General features: G+C 47.0%; 1 protein-coding gene across 3 annotated transcripts in view; it reads left to right on the forward strand.

The window, feature by feature from the left end:
• The window catches only part of CD244 (CD244 molecule), a 54,467-nt gene that overhangs the window by 25,846 nt on the left and 4,153 nt on the right, over positions 1-24,468 (forward strand). For 2 of the 3 annotated variants that reach the window (XM_058701793.1, XM_058701794.1), the window contains exons 2-6: positions 16,413-16,745; positions 16,835-17,104; positions 19,252-19,359; positions 19,804-19,871; positions 22,520-22,579. In XM_058701793.1, the coding sequence (XP_058557776.1) occupies positions 16,413-16,745; positions 16,835-17,104; positions 19,252-19,359; positions 19,804-19,871; positions 22,520-22,579 (839 nt within the window). The remainder of the gene's footprint in view (positions 1-16,412; positions 16,746-16,834; positions 17,105-19,251; positions 19,360-19,803; positions 19,872-22,519; positions 22,580-24,468) is intronic. The other variant, XM_058701795.1, reaches the window with a different exon arrangement.

Below are 24,468 nucleotides of genomic sequence, written 5' to 3' on the forward strand. Positions count from 1 at the left end.
GTTGGAAGCCCGTCTTAGGAGCCTTGGAAGCGGCTGGGAAAGCCGAGACAGGATTTGGTGCCTGGCTTTGGGCATGGGAGTGCCAGAAGTGGAGGCGGTCTGAGATGGTGAGCCTGTGTGACCGGAGAAAGGGGCGGCCCCGTGCCCACACCCGGGGCCGTGGCACCGTCTCTGGGCACGGCTGAGCCCACCCACTGCAGGGAGAGCAGGAGCCGGGCTCTGGGGCCCATGGGCTTTGGTCTCAAGGAACTTTTTTCTCTTCTTGCTGTGCCCTGTGTCTGTGGGGCTGGCCTGGTGTAAGCTGATTGAAGCTGTCCTGTTTATTTGCTGTAGTTTTTAAGCCCTTACAAAGTTTAAAATAATAAGCTCAGAGTTCCAGAGAAGTTGCAAGCATAGGACAAAGGATTCTGGTGTTTCTTTCACCGAGACTCACCAGTTGTTAACATTTTATCACATCTGCTTTATTTCTTTCTCTCCATATATATATATATATATATATATATGTGCGTATAAGTGTATAATAATAATAATTTAATATACTATATAAAAATATATATAATATAATATATAATATAATAATAATTTAATATACAATATATATAAAATATATATATTATAGATAACATATAATATATAAATATATATAATATAAAAAAATATATATTATATATATATTATATATTATCTATAATATATTTAATATAATAATAATAATTTTTGCTGAGCCATTTGAGACTGAGTTGTAGACATTGTGCCCTGTTACTCCTAAATTTTGTAATGTGTATCTTCTAAGAACAAGGGCGTTCAAACTTAGTAAATTTAACATAGATACCATCAAAGACACAGTCCATATTTACATATTACCAGCTGTCTCCAAAACGTGCTTAATGGCATTCCTTCTTCCCGGGTGCGGAATCCCATCCATCAAGATTGTATATTACATTCAGTTACGTATTTTTTTGTTATGTCTTTTGTTTTTTTATTAAAAAAAATTTTTTTTAAGTAGGCTTCCGCACCCACAACTTACAACACCGAGATCGAGTCAAATGCTCTACCGATTGAACCAGTCAGGTGTTCCTTCTTTTGTTATGTCTTTTTTGGGGGGGAGGGCAGAGGGAGAGGGAGAGGGAGAGAGAGAATCCTAAGCAGGCTCCAAGCTGAGCGTGAGCCCTGATAAAGGGCTCGATCCCACCACCCCAGGATTATGACCTGAGCTGAAATCAACAGTTGGACACTTAACTGACTGAGCCACCCAGGTGCCCCTGTTATTGTCTTTTAATCTACAACTGTTCCCTAGCCTTTTTTCTTCTTTCATGACTTTGACATTTTTGGAGTACCAGACATTGTTTTGGTGAAAGGCTCCTGAATCTGAGTTTGTCCGAGGCTCCTTTGTGTGATCCAGGCTATGCATTTTGGGCAGGAATACCACACCAGTGAGGCTCTATTTCAGAGCATCCCATCAGGACATATGATGGCAGTGAAACCCTTGGAAAAAAAACTACAAAACTTGGCTTACTGAAGAATTTGATATGCATGATATATATGTAAGAAGTTTCTATCGTTCTCGAGCTTTGCAAAGCTTTTTCCAATGGCTTCTCCAGGCTCAGTCAAAGCCACACATGTCACAGTGGCCTATGAGATCTGGCCTCCCTGACCCCTGACCCCTTCCTCTCTCCCATAGCACTGCATTCAGCCTCCCCGACTGCTACGATACATGCACGAAACGCGTGCCATGGCTCTGCACTCTGTTTTCTCTCCTGGGATGCCGCTTCCCTGCTGGCCGCCTGGCCTGCTCCCGCAGCCCCTCAGGATTCTGCTCAAATACCACTGTCTCAGTGATGGCCTCCCACTAAGAGTGCCAACCTGCCACCCTGCAACGCCTTACCTCCCTCTCCGCTTATTTTTCTCCACAGTTCTCATCTCCCTTGTGTGGGCTCTACTGTTTGCTTCTTTATTTTCCGTCTCCCAGGCGCCTCTTTACCTCGCTGGAACCTAAGATCCTCGAGGCCAGGGCTTTCCTCTGTTTTGTTCATGGCTGTATCTTCAGCCTCTAGAACAGGATCTGGCACAATTAAGTCTCAGCGTATCCTTATTGGTTGAATAGATGGGTGACTACTTTAAAGAATCCGTAGAATAAAGTGAGAGTTTATTTGTCTACCGGAGAGTTTCACTGGGAAAAGCTGTTCTAGATCTTAGGCTACAGACTACGCCGTGGCGTTGAGGAAGTTAACTAACCTCTTGTTTCTCAGTTTTTCATCCACAAGGTGAAGTCAACAGTGGTGGCTGCTCTATTGCGATGTGTGAGCATTAGGGAAGGTACGGTATATCACGTGCTTAGAAAGGTGTTCTTGTACCGAGCCCCCCAAAATGATCCCTCGTGTTACTCAGTTCTTTGGAGGCAGGGACTATGTTTCGCTTAGTTTGGTGATCAGACTCAAGAAGAGACACTAATTTGCTGGCTAATTCATTGAGTCAAAAGTGAATTAGAGAATTCTGCATGAGATGATAAGTTGTAACGAGGGACCCTTTTCTGAGGGTTTTTTCACCGTCATAACCAGGATCTTTGGGAGAATGCAACATTTTTTTAAGTTTATTTATTTATTTTTGAGAGAGAGAGATAGAGAGAGGCGGGGGTGGGGGGGGGTGTTGCGGAGAGAGAGTCCTAAGCTGCTTCCACACTGTCAGAGCAGAGCCTGACGCAGGGCTCCACCCTATGAACCGTGAGATCATGACCTGACCCGAGATCAAGAGTCAGATGCTCAGCTGACAAAACCACCCAGGTGCCCCAGAGAAGGCAACATTTTTAACACACAAGAACACGCATTCAAGACATTCAGTGCTATTATTATGTTGTATTGTAAAACATTCTAATTGTTTCCACACTCTTGATTCCTGCTCCTTCCCTGATGTGCCCGAGCGCCTCTGGGCCAGGCCCTGGGCTTAGGTGTTGAGGATTCAATGGTGAATCGTTACATGGGCGCTTTGTTCACGGAGCTGACATCTGTCACAGGACTCGGTCTATAATCACAGCCGTGAACTGAGCGAACCCCAAAGGACGTGCTAGACTGTGAATGCCCAGGGGCCGTGGACAAAGCAAAAGGGCGGGGCAGCATTTCATGGATTCTAGACTCTAAGGCTTGCTTGCTGGCTGCTCTTACAGATTGTGTTGAATTTTCACTTCTTAGGAAGGAGCCTCTGATTCCGACCCCTCTGGCTGGGATCCAGGCAAGTTCTAAGATGGCTGCCGTTCCTTTTATTTCTCTCTTCCTCATTGCACCTCCCGTGAGGCAAAGTGAACGGTGAAGTCAACGGGCAGAGGGGGTGGACTGGGACTCAGAGAGCTCGGGGCTGCAGCACCATCCTGGAGGGAACTGGTTCCAAAGACTGATCACTCTAGGGATAGCCGGGCCATTGTCTTCGTAAACAGACATTTTTATTAAAGTGTGACACACGTACAGAACAGCGTGCAAAATGAGAAACGTACATCTCAGTGTGTTACCGTGAAATGAACACGCTTGCGTATCTACCACACATTCTCTCCACTTGTTAGCTCTTCTCTCTTTCACAAATACAACCATTAGTGGCTCCTGGGTGGCTCAGTCGGTGAAGCGTCCGATTTCGGCTCAGGTCATGCTCTCGTGGTCCGTGGGTTCGAGCTCCGCGTCTGGCTCTGTGCTGACAGCTCGGAGCCTGGAACCTGCTTCGGATTCTGTGTCTCCCTCTCTGTCTGCCCCTCCCTTGCTCGTGCTCTGTCTCTCTCAAAACAAATAAATAAACTAGCAAAACAAAACAAAACACCAAATACAACTATTATTCTGACTTCTGACATTATAGGTCGGTTTGATCTTTATATAAACAGAATCATGTGCTATGTGCCCTGTGTGTGGCTTTTTTTTGCTCAACATCTGATGAGATTTATCTGTGTTATTACTTGTAGCTGGTATGATATGACTCTACGGCATTTCAATGTATGACTATATGTATGAGCTTATTCGTCCATTATGCTACTGATGAATCTTTGGTTTGTTTTTGGGGTCCTTCCCCTATTATAATAATGCTGCTGGGAGCCTATTGTACATGCTTTTTGTTTACATGCATCTGTTGAGTATATGTTTAGACTCGTGGGGGTATGTGTGTACTCTTACAGCAGATGCTGGCAAACCATTGGCCAAAATGGTTGAACCGAGCAGTATATGAGAGTCCCATGATGCTTCAGGGCTGCTGGCTTTTGTTTTGAGGCCCTACAAATGGGAAGTGAAGGCTCGAGGGTGTGGAGCCTGGAAGGCGAAGGTCACAGCCCAGGGAACCACCTCTCTGTGGAAATCCCTACAGTAGAGTCCTTTCTGGCAGTTAGCCAAGATGCATTCTTGAATTTAATTGATTAAATAAATAACTTCACTAAGGCTTTACTGTGTTCCAAGAACTTCGAGAGATTCTGTGGGTGAAGCACAGATGGAACCTGTTGGTAGTATAGGGGGTTGCCTTGTCTGAACAGAGGAGTCGATATAGCCAGTGAAGCCCCCAAGGGTGGGGCTAAGTCAAAAGGAAGACAGGAGGGAATGTGGGACGTGGGCCCTGGAGGGTGTTTTGTCTACTTTATGATTTTGCTTTGACTGGAGCCGGCCCTGCCCCAGCACTTGTGGGATCTCCCTGAGCTCTGTTCACTAAGTCCCCAGCGGCTGCCCTCTGCGTCGCCTTCACCCCGAGCCTGGTGGCACAACCCTGAGCTGAGAAAACCTCAACATCCTTTTGTTGGCTGGTGGAAGCAAACTGCTCCGAGCCTCTCCCCCGCCTGCCTCCCAGGCTCTCAGGCCGCACCCCTCCTCCACCAGCAGGTCCAAGGCAGAGGGAGCCGGCTGCAGACGCTGCACGGCTTTAGAGGCTGCAGCTTCGGCACCCAGGCTCCGGGCTGAGCGACTCCCTGGAGTCCTTGACCGCCCTCCATGCGGGCTGCCCATTTCGTCCCGAGTTGGCGGTGGAGCTGATCACCTGTCCTCTGTCCTCCCTCTGCAGAACTACGGTTTTACTCCATTCGCTCTTAACCACCGGAAGAGGGGCCCCAGAGCTGCTAAGCAGTAGCAACAGCAGTGGTGGTGGCTCCGGGGGCCTCCCCTGACCACCGGAATTTGCTGTGGCTTCTCCCCTCTGAACAAGCCAGCCCTCCCTGTCAGACCTTCTCCATCTCTCACTCAGCAGGGCTGACCTTGTGCGAAGGTTCTGTTTTCACACGGGCATTTCTTGGGTCTCCATTTGGCGTATAAGCCCCCCAGGACAGGGACTGAGTCGCAGCACCCAGTATACAGTACCTTGCTTGCTCACTTTTCCACTCTACCTTCCCCACGACACCCCGCCTGCATCCCCTTCCAGCCCCGGCCGGTTCCGACCTCCTGCCTCCCCCGCAACACCAGGCTGGTGAGGGCTGCAGAGGGTAATTCAGCACCAACGGGCAACCGCCGATTCAGAGCCTCCAACCTCAGCAGAGCAACACGTGTGTTGGAAATCCTGTTTCTGGCCCTCAGCTCCTCCTGTTCCCCAGAAAGCTGATTCCAGACCTTCCGCATCTCACCCAGGGTCTGTGCCACTGACACAGGCTTCATTCATGAGCCTACCCCCTCCTTTCGCAAGGAAGCAGATGCCAGGGAGGGATTCCAGCAACCCGCCGCCATTCCCCAGGGTCAGAGACGCCGGTGAGGGGTTCCCCAACGTCAAGCACCTCGTTTACCCCCACGAGCAACCCCATCCACCTCTGCCTTTCCGTGGCCGGTGTTTTTCCGCGTGCTCTGGGCATCACCACTTCATCCACGAGCCCGTCCAAGACCCGCTTGACCCCTGATGACATCTCTGACCTTCAACTGCTCCGTTTCTGCTGGCTTTCCACTCCCAGTTCATTCCCCTCACATTTCAAAAAAACTGTGTGGGAACACCACCCAGTTTCCCCCTCTTGTCTTCCTTTCCCGTGTGTCTCTGTTCCTACTCACACAGAACGCTTTGCTTCTGACACTCCTAGTCACCACCTGCGTGGGAGTTTTCCCAACCCATTCTCTGTGACCCCAGCTTGGTGTCCGTCTTATAATTCAACTCAATTCTGATGCTATCTACCCAGAGATAGCGTCAGATCCCACAGGCTGAGGGCTCAGTCCCACAAGACTACGCGTCAGTCACAAACCCAGGTTGTCACCTGTGCTTCCGGACAACTGGTTAGAGACCAAAGGTTCCAAGAACCACCCCACTCTTCTGGTTTGATTAATTTGCTGGAGCAGGGAAACACTTATGTTTAGCAGTTTTTTAAGGGAGATGATGAAGGATACCGATGAGCAGCCAGATGAAGAGACACACAAGGCAAAGTCTAGGGTCGGGGGTCCTGAGTGTGGGACCTTCGGTCTCCATGGAGTTGGGGGGTGTGTCATCCTCCCGGTGTGGACGTGTTCACCTACCTGGAAATTTCCCAAACCTGTGCTATTGGGATTTTTTTTTTTAAACAAGGATTTTTAAAAAAGTGTATTTATTTATTTTGAGAGAGAGAGAGAGAGAGAGACTCTGCACAGGTGTGTGAGAATAGGGGAGGGGCAGAGACAGAGAGAATCCCAAGCAAGCTTTGCACTGTCAGTGCAGAGCCCTATGTGTGGCTCAAACTCACGAACCGTGAGATCATAGCCTGAGCCAAAGTCGAGAGTCCGATGCTTAACCGTCTGAGCCATCCAGGCGCCCCTGTGCTACTGGGATTTTATGGAGGCTTTCTCACACAGACGTGATCAGTTATTAACTCTGCTTCCAGTCCTGTCTGCCCTCTGGGGGGTAGGGGGTGGGGCTAGTTTGAATTAATACCAACTCAGCTTTCGGAGAATACAAACCCTCCCGTACAGCTCTCTCTTCCCCACTTCGTGTTGTCACAAGTCGCATCTTTATACGTTGTGAGCCTGTTAACATAGATTTATAATTGTTGTTTTGAGTATTTTTTTTTTTTTTCACATCAGATAGGAAAAGAAGAGTTACAAACCCAGAATGCAATGATACTGGCTGTTACCGTTATCTACGTAATTCCCTTTAGCGCCGTTCTATATTTCTTCACGTGGCCTTGAGTTACTGCCTCGCATCTTTGTCCCTTCAAGCATGCCTTGCAGGACAGATCTGTTGGCAACGGTTCCCAGCTTTTGTTTGGGAACTTCTTCCTTTATGCAAGATAATTTTGTTGGATGTACAATGCTTGGTTGGCAGCTTTGTTCTTTTAGCACTTTATATATGTCATCTTACCACCTTCTAGCCTCATGGTTTCTGCAGAGAAATTGGTTGTTAATCTCACTGGGGATCTCTTGTGTGTGACAAGTTGTTTCTCTCTTGTCGCTTTCAAGATTCTGTCTTTGGCTTTCGACAATTTTGATCTATTTAGTTTGCTAGTTTTTGCTTAGGATTTTTGCACCCATGTTTCTGAGTGAAAGAGCCTTGAATTTTCTTCTCTTGTGATATTCTTGAAGATTTTGGTGTCAACCTGATAAGTATGTTAACCTAATAAAACAAATTTGGAAATATTATCTCCCATCTCTAAAAGCATCTGTGTAAGATTGGAGTTCTTTCTTTTAAAATATTTCTTAGAGTTAACTAGGGATGCTAACTAGGTCTGGAGTTTGCTTTGTGAGAAGGTTTTTCAGTACAGATTCAATGTACTTAATAAATTTTTCTATTTAATCTCAATTATAAAAAATTATTGATGGAAAGCAGTTTACAACTCTTAAGATCTTTTTTTAAAATATACATTTTAATTAATTAATTAATTAATTTGGAGAGAGACAGAGAGAGCACAAGAAGGGGAGGGGCAGAGAGAGATGGAGAGAGAAAATCCCAAGGAGACTGTGCTGTCAGCGTGGAGCTCAATGCGGGGCTCGAACTAATGCAACTGTTGAGATCATTACCTGAGCCAAAATCAAGAGTCAGTCGCTTAACTGACTGAGCCACCCAGGCACCCCTACAACTCTTAAGGTCTTAATATCTGTAGGAACTGTGGTGATGACTTAAACCCTGATGTTGCTTATTTGTACCTTTTCACATTTCTTTTGATCAATCTATCTATGCATTAACCATATTTTGATTTTTTTATAAAATAAAAAAAGGCTGTTGATCCTCTGTTGTGTAATTATTTTCCATCTCCTCTTTCTCTGCATCCTTTCTCTTTTTTGAACTTAATTTGTTGTTCCTTTTGTAGGTTCTTGAGATTGATGCTTAAATAATTGATTTTCAACCTTGTTATTTTTATAATATATGTATTTATATGTTTTTTTATAATATATGTATAATATATATAATTTCCCCTTTAATCATGGCTTTAGATGCATCTCATGAGGTTTTATTTATTTATTTATTTATTTTTTCGGTGCAAAATTACGGTTTTATTAAAGCACAGGACAGGACCTGTGGACAGAAAGAGCTGCCCCATGAATTTTGATATATAGTATTTTCACTATTAATTAGTTCAAAATAGTTCCTAATTTCCATTGTGATTTCTTATCTCTCTCTTGAGTTTAGTCAAACAAATAGAAATTTTTTATAAGGTATCTTTCCTTATGTTGGTTTCTAGTTTTAAAATCGTTTTATGGCTCTACCTATGGTTCAAATTTTGTAAAAGTTTATGTACTCTCTCTCTCTCTCTCTCTTTTTTTTTTTTGTAGGATTTTATTTTTAAGTAATCTTTACACCCACCGTAGGGCTGGTGCTTACAACTCCAAGATCAAGAGTTGCATGCCCCACTGACTGAACCAGCTAGGCTCCCCAAAATGTTGATATACTTTTGAAAAGAATGTAAATTTTGACATTAATGGGTGAAGTATCCTAAATAGGTTATCTAGGTCAAATTTGTTAATTAGTTTTGTTTTTCAAGTCTATATCCTTACTGATTATTATTATTATTTTTGGCCGGCTTTTTCCAACTGTTACTGGGGGTATTACTGGTAGCTCCTGCTATGACTGTGGCTTTTTTCCATTTTTCCGTTTACTTCTGTACATTTTAAGGCTGAAACAATTTTAAATTGTTCAAACAAATTTACTGTACATCTTCCTGGTGTATTGGACTTTGTGTTTTTATTAAGCATTCTTATTTGTCTTTTTTAATTTTTTAATGACTTAATTATCTGTTTTAAAATTAAAAAAAAATTTTTTTTAATGTTTATTCATCTTTGAGAGACAGAGAGAGAGACAGAGCATGAACAGGGAAGGGGCAGAGAGAGAGGGAGACACAGAATCTGAAACAGGCTCCAGGCTCTGAGCTGTCAGCACAGAGCCTGACGCGGGGCTCGAACTCACGGACCGCGAGATCGTGACCTGAGTTGAAGTCGGATGCTCAACCGACTGAGCCACCCAGGTGCCCCTGTTTTTAAATTTTTTAATTAAAAATTTGTTATTATTAAAGTATAGTTGACATATAGGGCGCCTGGGTGGCTCAGTTGATTAAGCGTCCGACTTCGGCTCAAGGCATGATCTCGAGGGTCGTGAGTTCGAGCCCTGGTCAGGTTCTGTGCTGACAGCTCAGAGCCTGGAGCTTGCTTTGGATTCTGTGTCTTCTGGTCTCTCTGCCCCTTTCCTGGTTGCACTCTGTCACTCTGTCTCAAAAATAAATATTAAAGTATAGTTGACATGCAGTGTGATATTAGTTTTAGGTGTACAACATAGTGATCCCTCTTGATCTTTAATAATGCATTTTCCCTTAAAGTTCAAAGTAGACTTTAAGTGTCAGAGTAGGCTAATCTTAACATAGCCATACCAGCCTTCTTATGGCTAGTGTTTGTATGAAACATATTTTTCATTTTCTTAAAGTTTATTTATTTATTTTTTAATAATCTTTACACCCAGTGTGGGGCTCAAACTCATGACCCTGAGATCAAGAGTCGCATGCTTTTCTGACTGAGCCGGCCAGGCACCCCTGGAACATACTTTTCATTAAAAAAATTTTTTTTTAAGTTTATTTGTTTATTTTTGAGAAAGAGCAAGTGGGGGAGGGCCGAGAGAGAAGGAGAGAGAATCCCAAGGAGGCTCCACACTCTCAGCGTGGAGACTGATGTGGGGCTCAAACCCATGAACCATGAGATCATGACCTGAGCAAAAACCAAGGGTTGGATGCCTAACTCTCCGTGCTACCCACGTGCCCCATGTATTTTTCATTTGTAAGAAATGTTGAAATGGTGGGGCGCCTGGGTGGCTCAGTCAGTTGAGCGTCCGACTTCGGCTCAGGTCATGATCTCACAGCTTGTGGGTTCGAGCCCCACGTGGGGCTCTGTGCTGACAGCTCAGAGCCTGGAGCCTGCTTCGGATTCTGTGTCTCCCTCTCTCTCTGCCCTAACCCACTCACATTCTATCTCTCTCAAAAATAAATAAACATTAAAAATTTTAAAAAAAATGTTGAAATGGTGCTTGTAAGAAGCATGTAGTTGGGTTTATTTTTTAATACTGTCTGATCATCTTTGCCTTTTATCTGAGTATTAAGTCTGTTTATATTTAATGTAATTACTTAGTGTTTTGGATTGAAAGCCACCATATTGCCGTTTACCTTCCCAGGTTCCACCTATTCTATACTCCTTTTTTTTATTCTTTATTTTCTCCTTTTGGATTGATTACATTTATTTCTTCATTCTTTCTTCACACTATGTATTAACTTCATAATTACATATCATCTTACTCTTCATTTAGGTATTAGCCTACAGATTAGAGGATGCCTTATTGGCTTATCAAGGTTAATATAAAGTAATAGTTTTTTGTCACTTCCGGACAAGGCACTTTAATTTTCTTTGTCCTATTTTCAAATTAAGTGTTATTATTGTTTGTATGTTAATGCTCTCAATATTTTAACTCTGCAAGACCTCATTGTTCTGTGTTTACACAGTCAGCATTCATTTCTGTGTAACTATGTATTTACGGTTTCTGTTGCTCTTCATTTATTTATTCTTATCTTTGAGTTTCCATCTTGGGTCATTTTCTGTATCTGAAGGGTATCCTTTGGCATTTTCTTTGATACAGATCCGCTTGTGACAATTTGTCGGTTTTTGTTTTTCTGAAAATGCCTTTATTTCATCTCCATCTTTGAAGTATTTTTTTCACTGGTATAAAATTCTAGGTAGGTAGTTATGTTCTATCAGCACTTTGAAAATATCATTTCATTATCTTCTGGTTTTTATCTTTCATGTTTAAATGTCAGCGGTAGATTGTTTCTTTTGTGAACGCGATTTAGTTTTTTTCCCCTTTGGCTATTTTAAGATTTTTCTCTTTGCTTTTGGTTCGCATAATATTTAAAAGTGTGCTTAGGGTTTTTTTGTTTTGTTTTAATGTTGCTTGGGATTTGTAGCACATTTTTTTTTTTTTTTAACAAGTTAAACATGGGGCTTGAACTCATGACTCTGAAACCAAGGCCTGAGCTGAGATCAAGCATCAGATGCTCAACCAGCTGAGCCACCCAGGTGCTCCTGGTATTTGTAGTACATTCTATAAATCTGTCTTAGAGAATTTTTTTTTTTTTTTGTGCTCTGGCTTATTATCAGTTTCCTCATTTTATTTATATTTATTTATTTTTATTATTTAGTTTTTTAATTATTGAACTACAGTTGATGTACAATGTTATATTAGTTTTAGGTGTGCAAAGTAGTGATTTGACAGTTCTATACATTACACAGTGCTGACCATGATAAGTATAGTTGCCGTTGGTCAAATGCAAGGTCACTACAATATTATTTATTATTATTATTATTATTTAAATTTATTTATTTTGAGAGAGAGAGAGAGAGAGGGAGAGAGAGAGAGAGAGAGAGAGAGAGACAGTGAATGGGGGAGGGGCAGAGAGAGAGGGGGAGAGAGAGAGATTCCCAGGCAGGCTCTGCACTATCAGTGTGAAGCCTGATATGGGGCTCAAACTCACAAACAGTGAGATCATGACCTGAGCCGAAACCAAGAGTCGGATGCTCAACGGACCGAGCCACCCAGGCACCCTGGTCACTACAATATTATTGACTATGTTCTCTGTGTTGTACTTTTCATCTCATCTTTCATCTCTCTGACTTATTTTATAAGTGGAAGTTTTATCTCTTAATGCCCTTGACCTATTTTTGTCCATCCTCCCATCTCCCCTCCTTCTGGCAGCCATCAGTTTGTTCTCTATATTTATGAGTCTGCTTCTTACAAATCTGTTTTGATGGCTGTCGGTTTTAGAAAATTCTCATCCATTATTTCTTTTGAATTTATCTCCCTGTCCTCTCCTGGCTCTCCAATTACGCTTCGGTTAGATTTTTTCACCGTATCTCAGACGTTTCTTACACTTTTTCTTGTATATTTCCGTCCTTTTCTTTTCTTTTTTTTAAGTTTATTTATTTTGAGAAAGAGAGAAAGTGCATGCGTGCAAGTGGCAGAGGGGCAGAGACAGAGGGAGAGAGGGGGTCCCGAGAAGGCCCTGCTCAGCGTAGAGCCCCATGTGGGGCTCAGTCTCACGACCACAAGACCACAGCCTGAGCTGACATCAGGAGTTGGATGCTTAACCCACTGAGCCAGCCAGGCACCCCCGTTTTTGAAATACATGTTTTTTATTAAGTGAACTCCACACCCGACATGGGGCTTGAACTCACGACCCTGAGGTCAAGAGTCGCGTGCTCTACTGACTGAGCCAGCCAGGTGCCCCACTTTTGTTTTTCTGTAATTCAATCTGGATATTTTGTCCTGCCTTATCTTCCAGTTTTCTGATTCTCTTTTCAGTGGCACAAATGGCTTTTCTATCTTTCCAATGAGTTCAGTTCCAATTTTTCAGTTATTTTGTATTTCATTTTTACAATTTTCCTTTGGTTCTTAAAAAAACCCAGTTTATCTGATAACTGTTGCTGCATAGTGCACGACCCCAAAACTTAGTAGTTGAGAACAGCAGTGAGTGTGCTAGCTTGCGATTTTGGCTGGGCTCACTGGACCATTCTTTTGGTTTCTGCTTGCGTCACTCGCGCATATATGGTCGGCTGTCAGGTTGGCTGGAGATGGCACATCTGGGGTGGCCTCACTTGTGGTTGTTTACCTTCGCTCTGTGTGATCTCTTATCTTCCAGCAGGCCATCTTAGACTTCTTAACACGTCAGCTAGACAAGGTTCCTAGAGAACAAGTAGAAATGGGCAATGCCTCTTCAGACATAGGCTTAGAATCGGCACAGCCTCATTCTCGCTGCAACGTATGGCAAAGGCCAGCCCGGTTACAGGAGATAGGGAAACGAACCCCATCTTTTGACGAGGGGAGGAGCTACAAAGTCACATTGCAAGGGGCATGGCCAGATTTGCGTTCTGTGGCACTGATCTTCTGCTGAAATTTTCAAACTCTAAATTAAAAAATTTTTTTTTTCAACGTTTTTTATTTTTGTTTTTGGGACAGAGAGAGACAGAGCATGAACGGGGGAGGGGCAGAGAGAGAGGGAGACACAGAATCGGAAAACAGGCTCCAGGCTCCGAGCCATCAGCCCAGAGCCCGACGCGGGGCTCGAACTCCCGGACCGCGAGATCGTGACCTGGCTGAAGTCGGACGCTTAACCGACTGCGCCACCCAGGCGCCCCTAAACTCTAAATTTTAATTCCTTGAAACATTAAATACAATTTCCTTAAAGTTTATGACCGATACTTCTGTTATCTGGATGCCCCTTGAGGCTGTTTCTATTGCCTATATTTCCTTTTGGGTTCTGGACATGTTTCCTCTTCTTATGCCGGCTTGTTTTTTTATTTCATTTTGGACACTATGCATTAGAAATAACTTAATGCCCGCGTCGATGTTATTTTCCTCCAGGAATAACTTACATTTGCCTCTAGTACACAGCCAGGTCAGAAATACTGGAAATTCTAGATCACTTTAATCCAGTTCAGAGTTGAGATCATTCGAAACTAGGCTTCAGTTCCTGTGAGATCTTGTCTACTTCTTGTTCACTCTTACTCTCAGAGGGTAGCTCTTCGTGGTACTACCACCAAATCTGATGGATTTTAGGTACACCCACTTCTTAACACGAGGTCCCTGAACCCCATGTTCTTTTAGTTCCTTGAGTTTATTGCAAGGCTCCAGGAATAGAAGTAAAAAATGCCGGTCTTACCTCTCTGAGTTGCCTTCTTCCGGATCCTGGCTCCATAATAGTTCCCTGTTTTATTAGCTCCCTGATGCCTTTAGCAACATGCTTTTATATTTTGCTCGTTTTTTTTTTTTTCCTACTTTTTCTTTGTGGGAGGGTTGGTTAGCAGGTATTAATGTGGTCTTCCATTATTAGAATTAGAAGTCTTTAGGGGCACCTAGGTGGCTCAGTCGGTTGAGCGTCTGACTTGGGCTCAGGTCATGGTCTCACGGTTTGTGTGTTCGAGCCCCGTGTCAGGCTCTGAGCTGTCAGCACAGCATGTTGGAGCCTGCTTCGAGTTCTGTGTCTCCCTCTCTCTCTCTGCCTCTCACCCCCTCATCCTGTCTCTCTCTCAAAAATGAATAAACATTAAAAAATAAAAAAAAGAATTCTTTAGATGATTTTCTTAACTCTTCAGTGTATGCTGTGAAATAAAAGTATGTTCTGCTCTCAGATCACAAACCCTCTGGAGTCAGGAAGCGTGTCTTAAACACAAAGAGGCCCCACCTCTTCAGGGCCCTGGTCACACGGGGGATTGTAACCAGTGGGGATTGTTCTCAGGATCTCTGTGCAATATTTGATAGGTTGGCCTGTTCTCATACATAGGACCATAGGAGACAAAGGCACAATGTCTGTTTCAAGTTTGGCAATGGGCTGAGCCAGTTCAAATCATGAGACTATGCATCGGAATCCCATGTGTTTTCTTTGTTTTTGTGTTTTTTTAAAGATTCTTTTTTTAAAAAGAGTAGTATCTACACCCACCATGGGGCTCAAACTTACAACCCTGAGATCACGAGTCGCATGCTCTACTGACCGAGCCAACCAGGTGCCCTGGAACCCTATGTGTTTTATTCTTAGGAGTGTCAAGATCGAAGAAACACAGTCTATCAACCAAATAGTAATTAAACTTTCTTTGATTATTTACTCCGGCTCCTGAGGAAATGCCAAGGTGAAGGTGTGGTTGGGAGCGAGGGCATTTATAATGCATGTAAGACATCTAAAAATCTGCTTCTCCCTTGCTTTCCCCTCAACGTCCTCTATGTTAACAGATTTGTTTGTATAACAATCCCCATCTCTTATTCTCTCTTCCAAATTCTTTCTGACCCTCTCTGGCAGACCTTTTTATTTCCTGCATCCACGGGGCTGTGCCACATAGCTCCCCTGCCAAAAATGGCCACTGGAACTTCTGTTTTTCTTCACTGACAGCACTAGGCTTTCCTAGGTCAGGCAACAGCAAGCAGCTCTGTGACACCCCTGTTAATTAACATACATCTCTATCCCTGTGGAGGACAAGTGCTGGGATATACCAAGGCAGGGTGCTTTTATTTGTCTCTAATTCTTCTTTTTTTCTTAAAAAAATTTTTTTTTAATGTTTATTTATTTTGGGGAGACAGAGAGACAGAGTAGGAGAGGGGCAGAGAGAGAGAGACACACACACAGAATCCGAAGCAGGCTCCAGGCTCCGAGCCGTCAGCACAGAGCCCGATGTGGGGCTTGAACCCAGGAAGCGCGGGATCACGACCCGGGCCGGAGTCGGACGCTCAACCAACTGAGCCACCCAGGCGCCCCTTTCTCTAATTATTCTTTAGGGATCAATCCCCATGGAGACTTCCTAGGGACTAGAAACTTGGCAAACATTAATAAGTAATGACCGCAGTTTGCTGTGCTACGTGCTACAAGAGAGGGTTATGAACCTCGCTCTGTGGGAGGACAGCGGAGCGAGCTATGGATTCAGCTCGGAAGGCCAGGCTTACTGGGTGTGGCCCTTCAGAATTTCCAGCAGTCACCCCTGGCCAGTAGTGGCTGCCTCAGCACCGTGGGGAGGGAGTCACGTCGGATATGGCGTTTGTAACATTGTGGTTAAGAGCCCATCCTGTAACAGCAAATTGAGTGGATTTCAAGCTCATTGTTCTTACCGTGTAGCTTGGGCTAGTTACTTTTAAGTTCTTTCTAACTCAGTTTTTTTTTTTTTTTTTTCACCTGTAAAATGGGGATAAAACTCTCATAAGGTCACTGTTAAAACATGTACTTAAAGATAGTTAAAACACATGAAGTGTTTAAAATCTGCTGCCCACAGTAAGAAGGCGAGAGAGTTTAGCTATTATTACTGGCCGGTGGGCTCCTTTAGACAAGTGGCACAGAGCTTGGGGAGAGGGGAGGCAGGAAAGGGAAGTACACTTCTAGGCTCTCTTAGCCTCTGGTCTCCTCATAGGTGTCCCCATCTTCTTGCCACAAGGGAAGTCACATCCGATTGCCCACAATGTTCAGGGCTGATGCCCTCCCTACCTCCTCCAGCCTGAGTTCTCTTCTCTGGAATCCCTAGATTCTGCTAAACGTGTGGTTGGACTCTCAGGAACATGTCTCCGGTTATGGCCTCCCAAGACACTGGCAAAGAACATAGAATCTGTTCAATGGAAGAGGCCGGGGCCCTCACCTTCAGAATTTTCTGTGATACTGACATGGAAGTGTGAGTCTGATTATTGCAGCGATAAAAATTGGACTTTGAATCATCTCAACAAAAGATTCGGTTTTATAACCCAGAACTTAAGTCTCACCATCGAAGCAGCTCGGCAGCAGGACAGCGGCTTCTACATCTTTGAGGCGACTGATGAGCGTGGAAAAGTTACGAACTACACGTTCCAGGTTTCTGTATTTGGTGAGTCCCTAGAACAGCGCCGCCTGCCCCTCGGACTCCTGTAAGAGTTTTATTTCCAGTGCCTTTCTGATCAGAATCTCTGCTTCCAGATCACGTAGGGGAGCCCCACGTACTACAGGACTTGGAGGTCCTGGAGGGAGGGAGGTGCCAAGTGACTCTGTCCTGCTCGGTCCCCAGCGGTGATAATGTGAGCTATGATTGGTATAGAGGGAGCGTGCTGATCGAGACGGGAAGGAATCACAGCACACTGGAGGACCAGATCGATGCCAACAGCTCGCACATATATACCTGCAATGTCAGCAACTCGGTCAGCTGGACAAACCGCACCTTCATCCTGCACTGTCCGGGTGACTCCCAGCGTAAGTGGAGCACTTTGGGCTCTAACAGGGGCTGAAAGTGTTGGACCCCATAACCAGGCTCACGCCCGAGATACCTGGGCATGAGATCCCTCGGCTGCCTTGCAGCATCTCCTTGGGGCAGTCCTGGTCTCTGGGCACACAGTTCCCATAAACCAGGCCTATCTTAGTCTGGGATGAGTTTCATCCCCATTAAGCATCTCCCAGAAGATTCGAGTTTTTCCTTCATTTTAGGGAATGCTGGTCTGTTTGATGGGTCACAGCCCTGCTGTGGCTGCTGATTGTCCCTTCCTGGGAGAGACTGACGGGGAACCTGTTTCCTCCTCCCAAGTGAGAACTCCCCCAGGCCATGTAGTTCCCCAAGAGGTAACAGCAGTGTCCTGGGGCTGTGTCCTGGGAACATCAGGATGGTCACAGGGGTTCCTGGAAGAGTTCTTGGTTTATTGCTTACGCACATCCTAAGAGTTACCCTGAGTTAAGTTTGCACCGATTTTTATCAGATAAATAAAGACTTAGTGCGCCATCAGCACGGGCACTGCAGGTAAAAACCTACCTGCTGTCTCTGTCCTTAAAGAGCTTACAGCCCAGCAGGGGCCACAAAACTAGGCATTCCTGGGCAAAAAAGAAACGAGCAAGCTGAAGTGATTTGGAGTGACAGGGACACTGGCTTTTGGGTCATGTCAGCTACGGTTTCATGATTCACTAGCTCTGTGATCTCAGGCAGTTTCCCCAACCTCTCTGAGCCTCAGTTTTTCTGCCGGGTAATATGGGGATGATAACAGGTACCTGGCAGGACTGCTGGTAAGATTAGATGAGGTAACGCTTGTGAAGAGCACGTAATTCCTTTCCCTTCTCCCCTTGCGGGCGGGCTGATACAGCAGGCTACATGTGGGACACCGACGTTAAATGTGGAAGTTCAAATGAGGAAGAGCAGCGGAGGCAGGAGGGGCAGGAAGGGGAAATGGGAGAATTTCGCGGCACATAGTGGGGTGCAATACGTTCTGTTCAGTTAACAAAAGAATGGACAGATGTAACATATGCCGTGCACATATCAGATCATGTGGTCAACCTCCTTATGTAGATGACATTATCTCCTTTTTAAAAAAGCGTTTATTTTTGAGAGAGGGAGAGAATGTCAGCAGGGGAGGGGCAGAGAGAGAGAGAGAGAGAGAGAGGGAGACACAGAATCCAAAGCAGGCTCCAGGCTCTGAGTTGTCAGCACAGAGCCCGATGGTGGGGCTCGAACCCACGAACTGCAAGATCATGACCTGAGCCGAAGTCAGACGCTTAACTGACTGAGCCACCCAGGCGCCCTGCCCCTCTCCTTTCTTTAACAAAAAAAAAAAAAAAAAAAAAAAAAAAGTTTATTTATCTTGAGAAAGGAAGCAAGAGCACAAGTGGGGGAGAGGCGGAGAGAGAGGAGAGAGAGGAGAGAGAGGAGAGAGGAGAGAGAGAGAGAGAGAGAGAGAGGGAGAGGGAGAGGGAGAGAGGGAGGGAGAGAGGGAATCCCAAGCAGTGTCTGCACCAGAAGTAAGGAGCCCAATGCGGGGCTTGATCCCACGAACCGTGAGGTCATGACCTGAGCTGAAATCGAGTCAGATGCTTAACTGACTGAGCCCCAGGTGCCCCAACATTGTCTCCTTTTGTAAGTGAGAAAATGGAGGCTCAGCAAAGTTAAGGGAGTTGCCCAAAGGCACGGAGCCAGGCCTGTGAGACAGTAGTATCCACACTCTTAGCATCACTCGGGGGAGGTCACGCTCTTAGCATCACTCGGGGGAGGTCACGTCTTAGCATCACTCGGGGGAGGTCACGCTCTTAGCATCACTCGGGGGAGGTCACGTCTTAGCATCACTCGGGGGAGGTCACGCTCTTAGCATCACTCGGGGGAGGTCACACTCTTAGCATCACTCGGGGGAGGTCACGTCTTAGCATCACTCGGGGGAGGTCACGTCTTAGCATCACTCGGGGGAGGTCACGTCTTAGCATCACTCGGGGGAGGTCACCCCACCCCACTGCACAGAGAGCCAGCCTCGCTGACGAGCTCAGCGGGGCCTGAGAGAGGAGTGTGGGTCTGAGGCAAGTCGGGTGTCAGACGGGAAGGGAGGAGAGAGAAGGCTGAGTGCTCAGGCCTCACGCGTCCATGTCCCCAGAGGACAAGTCTCTGCACTTGTTGCTGATCATCGTGGTCCTTCTAATCACGCTGCTCCTGGGCACCCTCACCGGCTTCTGTGTGCGGAGGAGGAAGATGAAGGAGTCACGTAAGTGGCGGGTCCCCTGGACGTGCTGTTGCCCGACCTGCCATCCCCCAACGCACCCGCCTGGGAGCACAGCACCTGCTTCTCTTCTAGAGCGTTGGGACGTGTGTGCGTGCACGTGCGTGTGTGTGTGTGTGTGTCTGGGGGGCCTTTCTCCCAGCTCACGCCTTCCGGGGTTCCTCGAGGTGCACACAGCCCGATGTGCAGATTCACCTGCCGGTGGCCGGCTTGCTGGGGTGCGGCCCGGGGCCCGACGGAGTAGGTGTGTCGGGTGGTTGCTGGTCCCGTGCTGGCCTTCTGGGGAGAGCACCCGTCTGCCTCCTTTCTAGAACCTTTCTCGAGGTCTTGGCCGCCTGGGCTGGAGGTGGGACGGTGCGAGGCGGAAGCTTGGACAGGACACCCTCGGGAGGTCTCTGCATCTCTGTCTCTGCTGCTTTTCTCTCACAGAGGACGGCACAGAGGAGTTTCTGACGGTTTACGAAGATGTCAACAACGTGCAAATCAAGAGGAATCGGGTACGGTACCCTAGGGCCCGGGGTCTCTCTTCACTAGCCTGGGAGATGCTTCTCGGGAGGATGGCCATCAGGAGCAGGGACACTAGTGTCTTTTCCGAGTGACCCGTGGCCTTTCCGTCTGTCTTCCCCACCAGCCTGCTAGCTCTGGCTGTGGAGGAAAAGCAGAAAACAAGAGAAAACCTGCTGAGAAGGACGGAGCCCGACAAATCCCCAGCAGGTGACGGAGCACTGCTCTTGCCTGGCCAAATGGTGCCCCGGCGTCCTCCTTTCTGCCCAGCCTCTCCAGCTGGGCTAAGCCCTGGGAAGAATCCAGCTGTCTCGTATTTTGCGCCTGGCCACAAATTCTCGTGCCTTGCAAGTCCAAGTTTGCTTTTCTGGGTCCCCGGGCTGTCGCCCAGGCTGCGGAGGGTGCCAGGCCGACCAGCCAAAGCGTAAGAGCGTTGTAGCTGGCCCCGTGGTCTGCGTTCACGGCATTTTGGGAAGAGGCCTGAGTCCGGCTGGGGTGCTAGAGAAGGGAGCTAGGTCAGCACGAAGCCGCGAAGCCGGCGTGGCCTCCTTGGGAACCTCTCCAGCCAGCCTCGGCAGGCAGGGGCCAACTCCGCCTGGTCCCCGGGGGGTGTAGCGAAGAAGGGAACTGCAGAACGGTGCAGGGTGCCCCCCACCGCTCTGCCCCTGGCCAGGGCAGGAAGTGGTGACAGACCTGGGGGAGAGGCAGTGCCTAACCAAACTGCCCAGTGGGCAGGGTGGGCCGGGGGGAGGAAGGCCCTCTTCCTATCCCCATTCCTGGGGCTCGGCCTGAGAGGGCAAGGCAGGAAGTCACAGGGGCTGGGCTCCTCTGCGTGAGGCCTTGTAGAACAGAGAAGCCACTTCCCTCAGGTCTGGGCTCGGGGGGAACCACGGATCGGGGCAGCTACCCCCGCCCCCGTTTCCTTGCTCAGCAGTGGAATAACGGGGTAAGAAACACAAAGGGGTCTTTTTTTCCCCCATCACTACCATTTGCTGGGACAAATTCCTGAGGGCAAGTGTATCTAACTGCAGTCACTGAAGCCCATGCTCATGACAAATTGCCTCTCCTTTCAGTTAGGTCTTTGAAGGAGAACAGAGGAAATCTATTAAAAAAATTTGTTTTTAATGTTTTATTTATTTTTGACAGACAGAGATAGAACGTGAGCAGGGGAGGGTCAGAGAGAGAGGGAGACGCAGAATCCGAAGCAGGTTCCAGGCTCCGAGCCGTCAGCACAGAGCCCGACGCGGGGCTCGAACTCACAGACCCGCAAGATCATGACCTGAGCCGAACTCGAACTCGGCCACTTAACCAACTGAGCCACCCAGGCACCCCCAGAGGAAATCTATTTAGAGTATAAGAAACCTCGTGGGGGACTCAGGCTTGTTTCTCTGCTTCTGACTCAGGAGCGCCTCCCTCTGGGACCTCCTCCCTTGCTGGCTTTTCCCTCCTGGCTCCAGGGTTCTGTCTGCAGGCCTAAATCTCAAGTTCATGTGATCTTCCTCTGGGGCTTGCTTCTGACCTCTCTGCAGACACTTTCCTCAGGTCTGGGCAGAAAAGAAAAAGAGGAAGCTCCTGTTTCTTGCCAGATGCCCACAACTCTTTAGCCCCCCAAGACGGCTGCTGTTTTTTTGCTCTTAGCTTCTTCCTTGTCCAACGAGCCCTGCTGGCCTCCTCTCACTTCCTCATCAGAGCCCAACTGGAAATATGTACTCAGGAGTGGGCAGCACAAGACACCTTCAGCCCCGTCTCCTGTGGGCAGGAAGAGAACAGGAAAGGCCCGTGCCTTTGGCCTTGTGTCCAGGACTTCATCCAGCTCTGTAGCTGCCCAGGCGCTGGCTGGAGGCCAAGGGCAGACTAGCTGCTAAGGCTGGATCTAGAGAGGGGGCTTCGAAACAGTGAAAACCTCTGAATGTGAAGGCCCTGACGTAAGGCTCAGATCTCAGCCCTACTCAGAGCTCAGCCCGTTATCGATGGTTATGTGGCAAATGCAAGTTTCTAAGTTACCGAAGTAAAGCAAGTGGCAGGAGACCCCTTGGACAGGGTCACTCGGTGGGATCCCTTCACGCCTGGGTGGTTCCTTGCACGTGACACTTAATGACCCCAGTGTGAGTTGCTTTTTCTACTGTTTTTTCCCCATCCTGGGGTGGTTAATGACCACCTCCTTCCAGGAGACCCTCTTTAAAAAAATTTTTTTGGTAATGCTTGTTTATTGTTGAGAGAGAGATGGGGGGAGAGGCAGAGGGAGAGGGAGACACGGAATCCGAAGCAGGCTCCAGGCTCCGAGCTGTCAGCACAGAGCCCGACGCGGGTCTCGAACCCATGAGCCGTGAGATCATGACCTGAGCCGAAGTCGGACACTTAACTGACTGAGCCACCCAGGTGCTCTTTTCTTTCTTTCTTTTTTTTTATGTTTACTTATTTTGAGAGAGAGAGAGAGGGAGAGAGCAGGCGGGGGAGGGGCAGAAAGAGAGGGAGAGAGAGAATTCCCGGCAGGCTCTGTGCCATCAGTGTGGAGCCTGATGCTGGGCTCGATCTCGCGAACTGTGAAATGATGACCCGAGCCAAAATCGGAAGTCAGACGCTCAATAGACGGAGCTACCCAGGCCCTTCCCCCACCCCCCTTTTACAATTTCTTGTGCAGGAGCAGAAGCCGAATCCCCCTGGAGAAGGGAGCACCATCTACTCCATGATCCAGTCCCAGGTACGGTTCTGTTTTCTTGAATCCATTCCATACCTGTCTATGGGGCTTCCTGATGCCTTTCGGAAGCTCGCACTCTTTTAAAAAAAATTTTTTTTTTTTAACGTTTATTTATTTTTGAGACAGAGAGGGACAGAGCATGAAAGGGGGAGGGTCAGAGAGAGGGAGACACAGAATCCAAAACAGGCTCCAGGCTCCCAGCCGTCAGCACAGAGCCCGACGGGGGGCTCGAACTCACGGACCGCGAGATCATGACCTGAGCCGAAGTCGGCCGCTCAACCGACTAAACCACCCAGGCGCCCCAAGGGAAGCTCGCACTCTTGAACGGCAAAATAAGAGCCTGGTGCTCCTAGAGTCTGCGTTAAGTTGGTGGAAAGATCCATGTGGTTCTGAAGTACCTTGGCAGAGCTGAACAGAGCGGGGAAGACCGGTGCAGACATTCTTTCTCTCTCCATGCCTGGCAGCAGGCGTGGCCCAGATAAGGGCCTAGGAAGAGGCAGCTCGTCAGGGGACCCAGCTTCTGTTCTCCCTCCCTTCTACTGCCAATACTTGGGGCCCTTATAGTTTTTCAGAAAATCTCTGCTCTTTATTATATGTGTTTTCAGGAATGGATCTGGATTGTTCTCTTTTATTATGACTTCACGATAACATTTATTAAGTCCTCACTATGTCTATTTTCACTCCTTTAAAGTTTATTTTATTTAGTTTGAGAGAGAGAGAGACAGAGAGAGAGCCCAGGATGGGCAGAGGGAGGGAGAGAGAGAGAGAATCCCAAGCAGACTCTGCACTGTGAGGGCAGAGCCTTACATGGGGCTCGAACTCGTGAACAGTGAGATCGTGACCTGAGCTCAAGAGTCAGACGCTTAACCGACTGAGCCACCCAGACGCCCCCACGTCTATTTCCTTAATGAATCTCACAAAGCAGCCTCACGAAGTAGGTCTTACACAACCTCCATTTCTCAGATGAGGAAACAGACACAGGTTAACTAACGTGCCCCAGGCCACAGACTTGGGTGGTGGCAAAGCTGAGCTAAAGGGCTTCTGAGCCTCCACTCCACCTGCCCCTCCCCACCTCTAACATGCTGGGATTACAGACATTCGCCCCTAAACTGGAGAAAGATCCTCTAATTTCGACAACTAAAACGACATTACAACCTAGGCCAGGGTATCTCCTTCAAGGGTAACACTGCCTCTAGGTGGCAGTGATGAAAAGTCTCTGATAAAAATGGCTTAAAGATTTTTAAGTTTCCATTTTTAAAAATTAAAAAAAATTAAAAGCAACTCTTTTTTGTAAACAATGTTTCTTTAATTTTGAGAGGGAAAGAGGGAGAGAGAGCACGATAAGGGGAGAGGCAGAGAGAGAGGGAGAGAGGAAACCCCAAGCAGACTTCCCACTGTCAGCACGGAGCCCAATACGGGGCACAAACCCACAAACCGTGAGATCGTGAGATGGGCCTAAATCGAGGGTCAGAGGCTTAACAGACTGAGCCACTCCAGTGCCGTTAATTTTTTATTTTTTAAAGAATTAAGTCCGGAAGGAGCAACCTCTCCAATTTGGTGGCTAAGCTGCGGGGCAGAGAAAATCCTTGGGGGATGGTGACAGGCTTCAGAGAAAGATCAAGAGAGGAGGAAGAGAGAAAGTGAATGGGGTAGAGGGGAAGGGAGGACAATGAAGGAAGAGGGGAGCGGAGGAAGAAGGGAGGGGAGGAGGGAGAGAGGTGCTCAACCCTCATGGCCACTTTGGAATTCCCAAGCTGGGCGTTTCCTCGTCCTGCTCCCCGTAAGATAATGGGATTCACTGGTAGTGGGTCCAAGTCAAAGCGCCTTAAAGAGAGATGTAAGATATCTGCCAGTTTTCTGGCTTTAGCCACATTGGATTCCCACGAAAGGAG

The sequence above is a fragment of the Neofelis nebulosa genome, chromosome 15, assembly GCF_028018385.1.
Source record: "Neofelis nebulosa isolate mNeoNeb1 chromosome 15, mNeoNeb1.pri, whole genome shotgun sequence".
NCBI classification, from domain to species: Eukaryota; Metazoa; Chordata; class Mammalia; order Carnivora; family Felidae; genus Neofelis; species Neofelis nebulosa.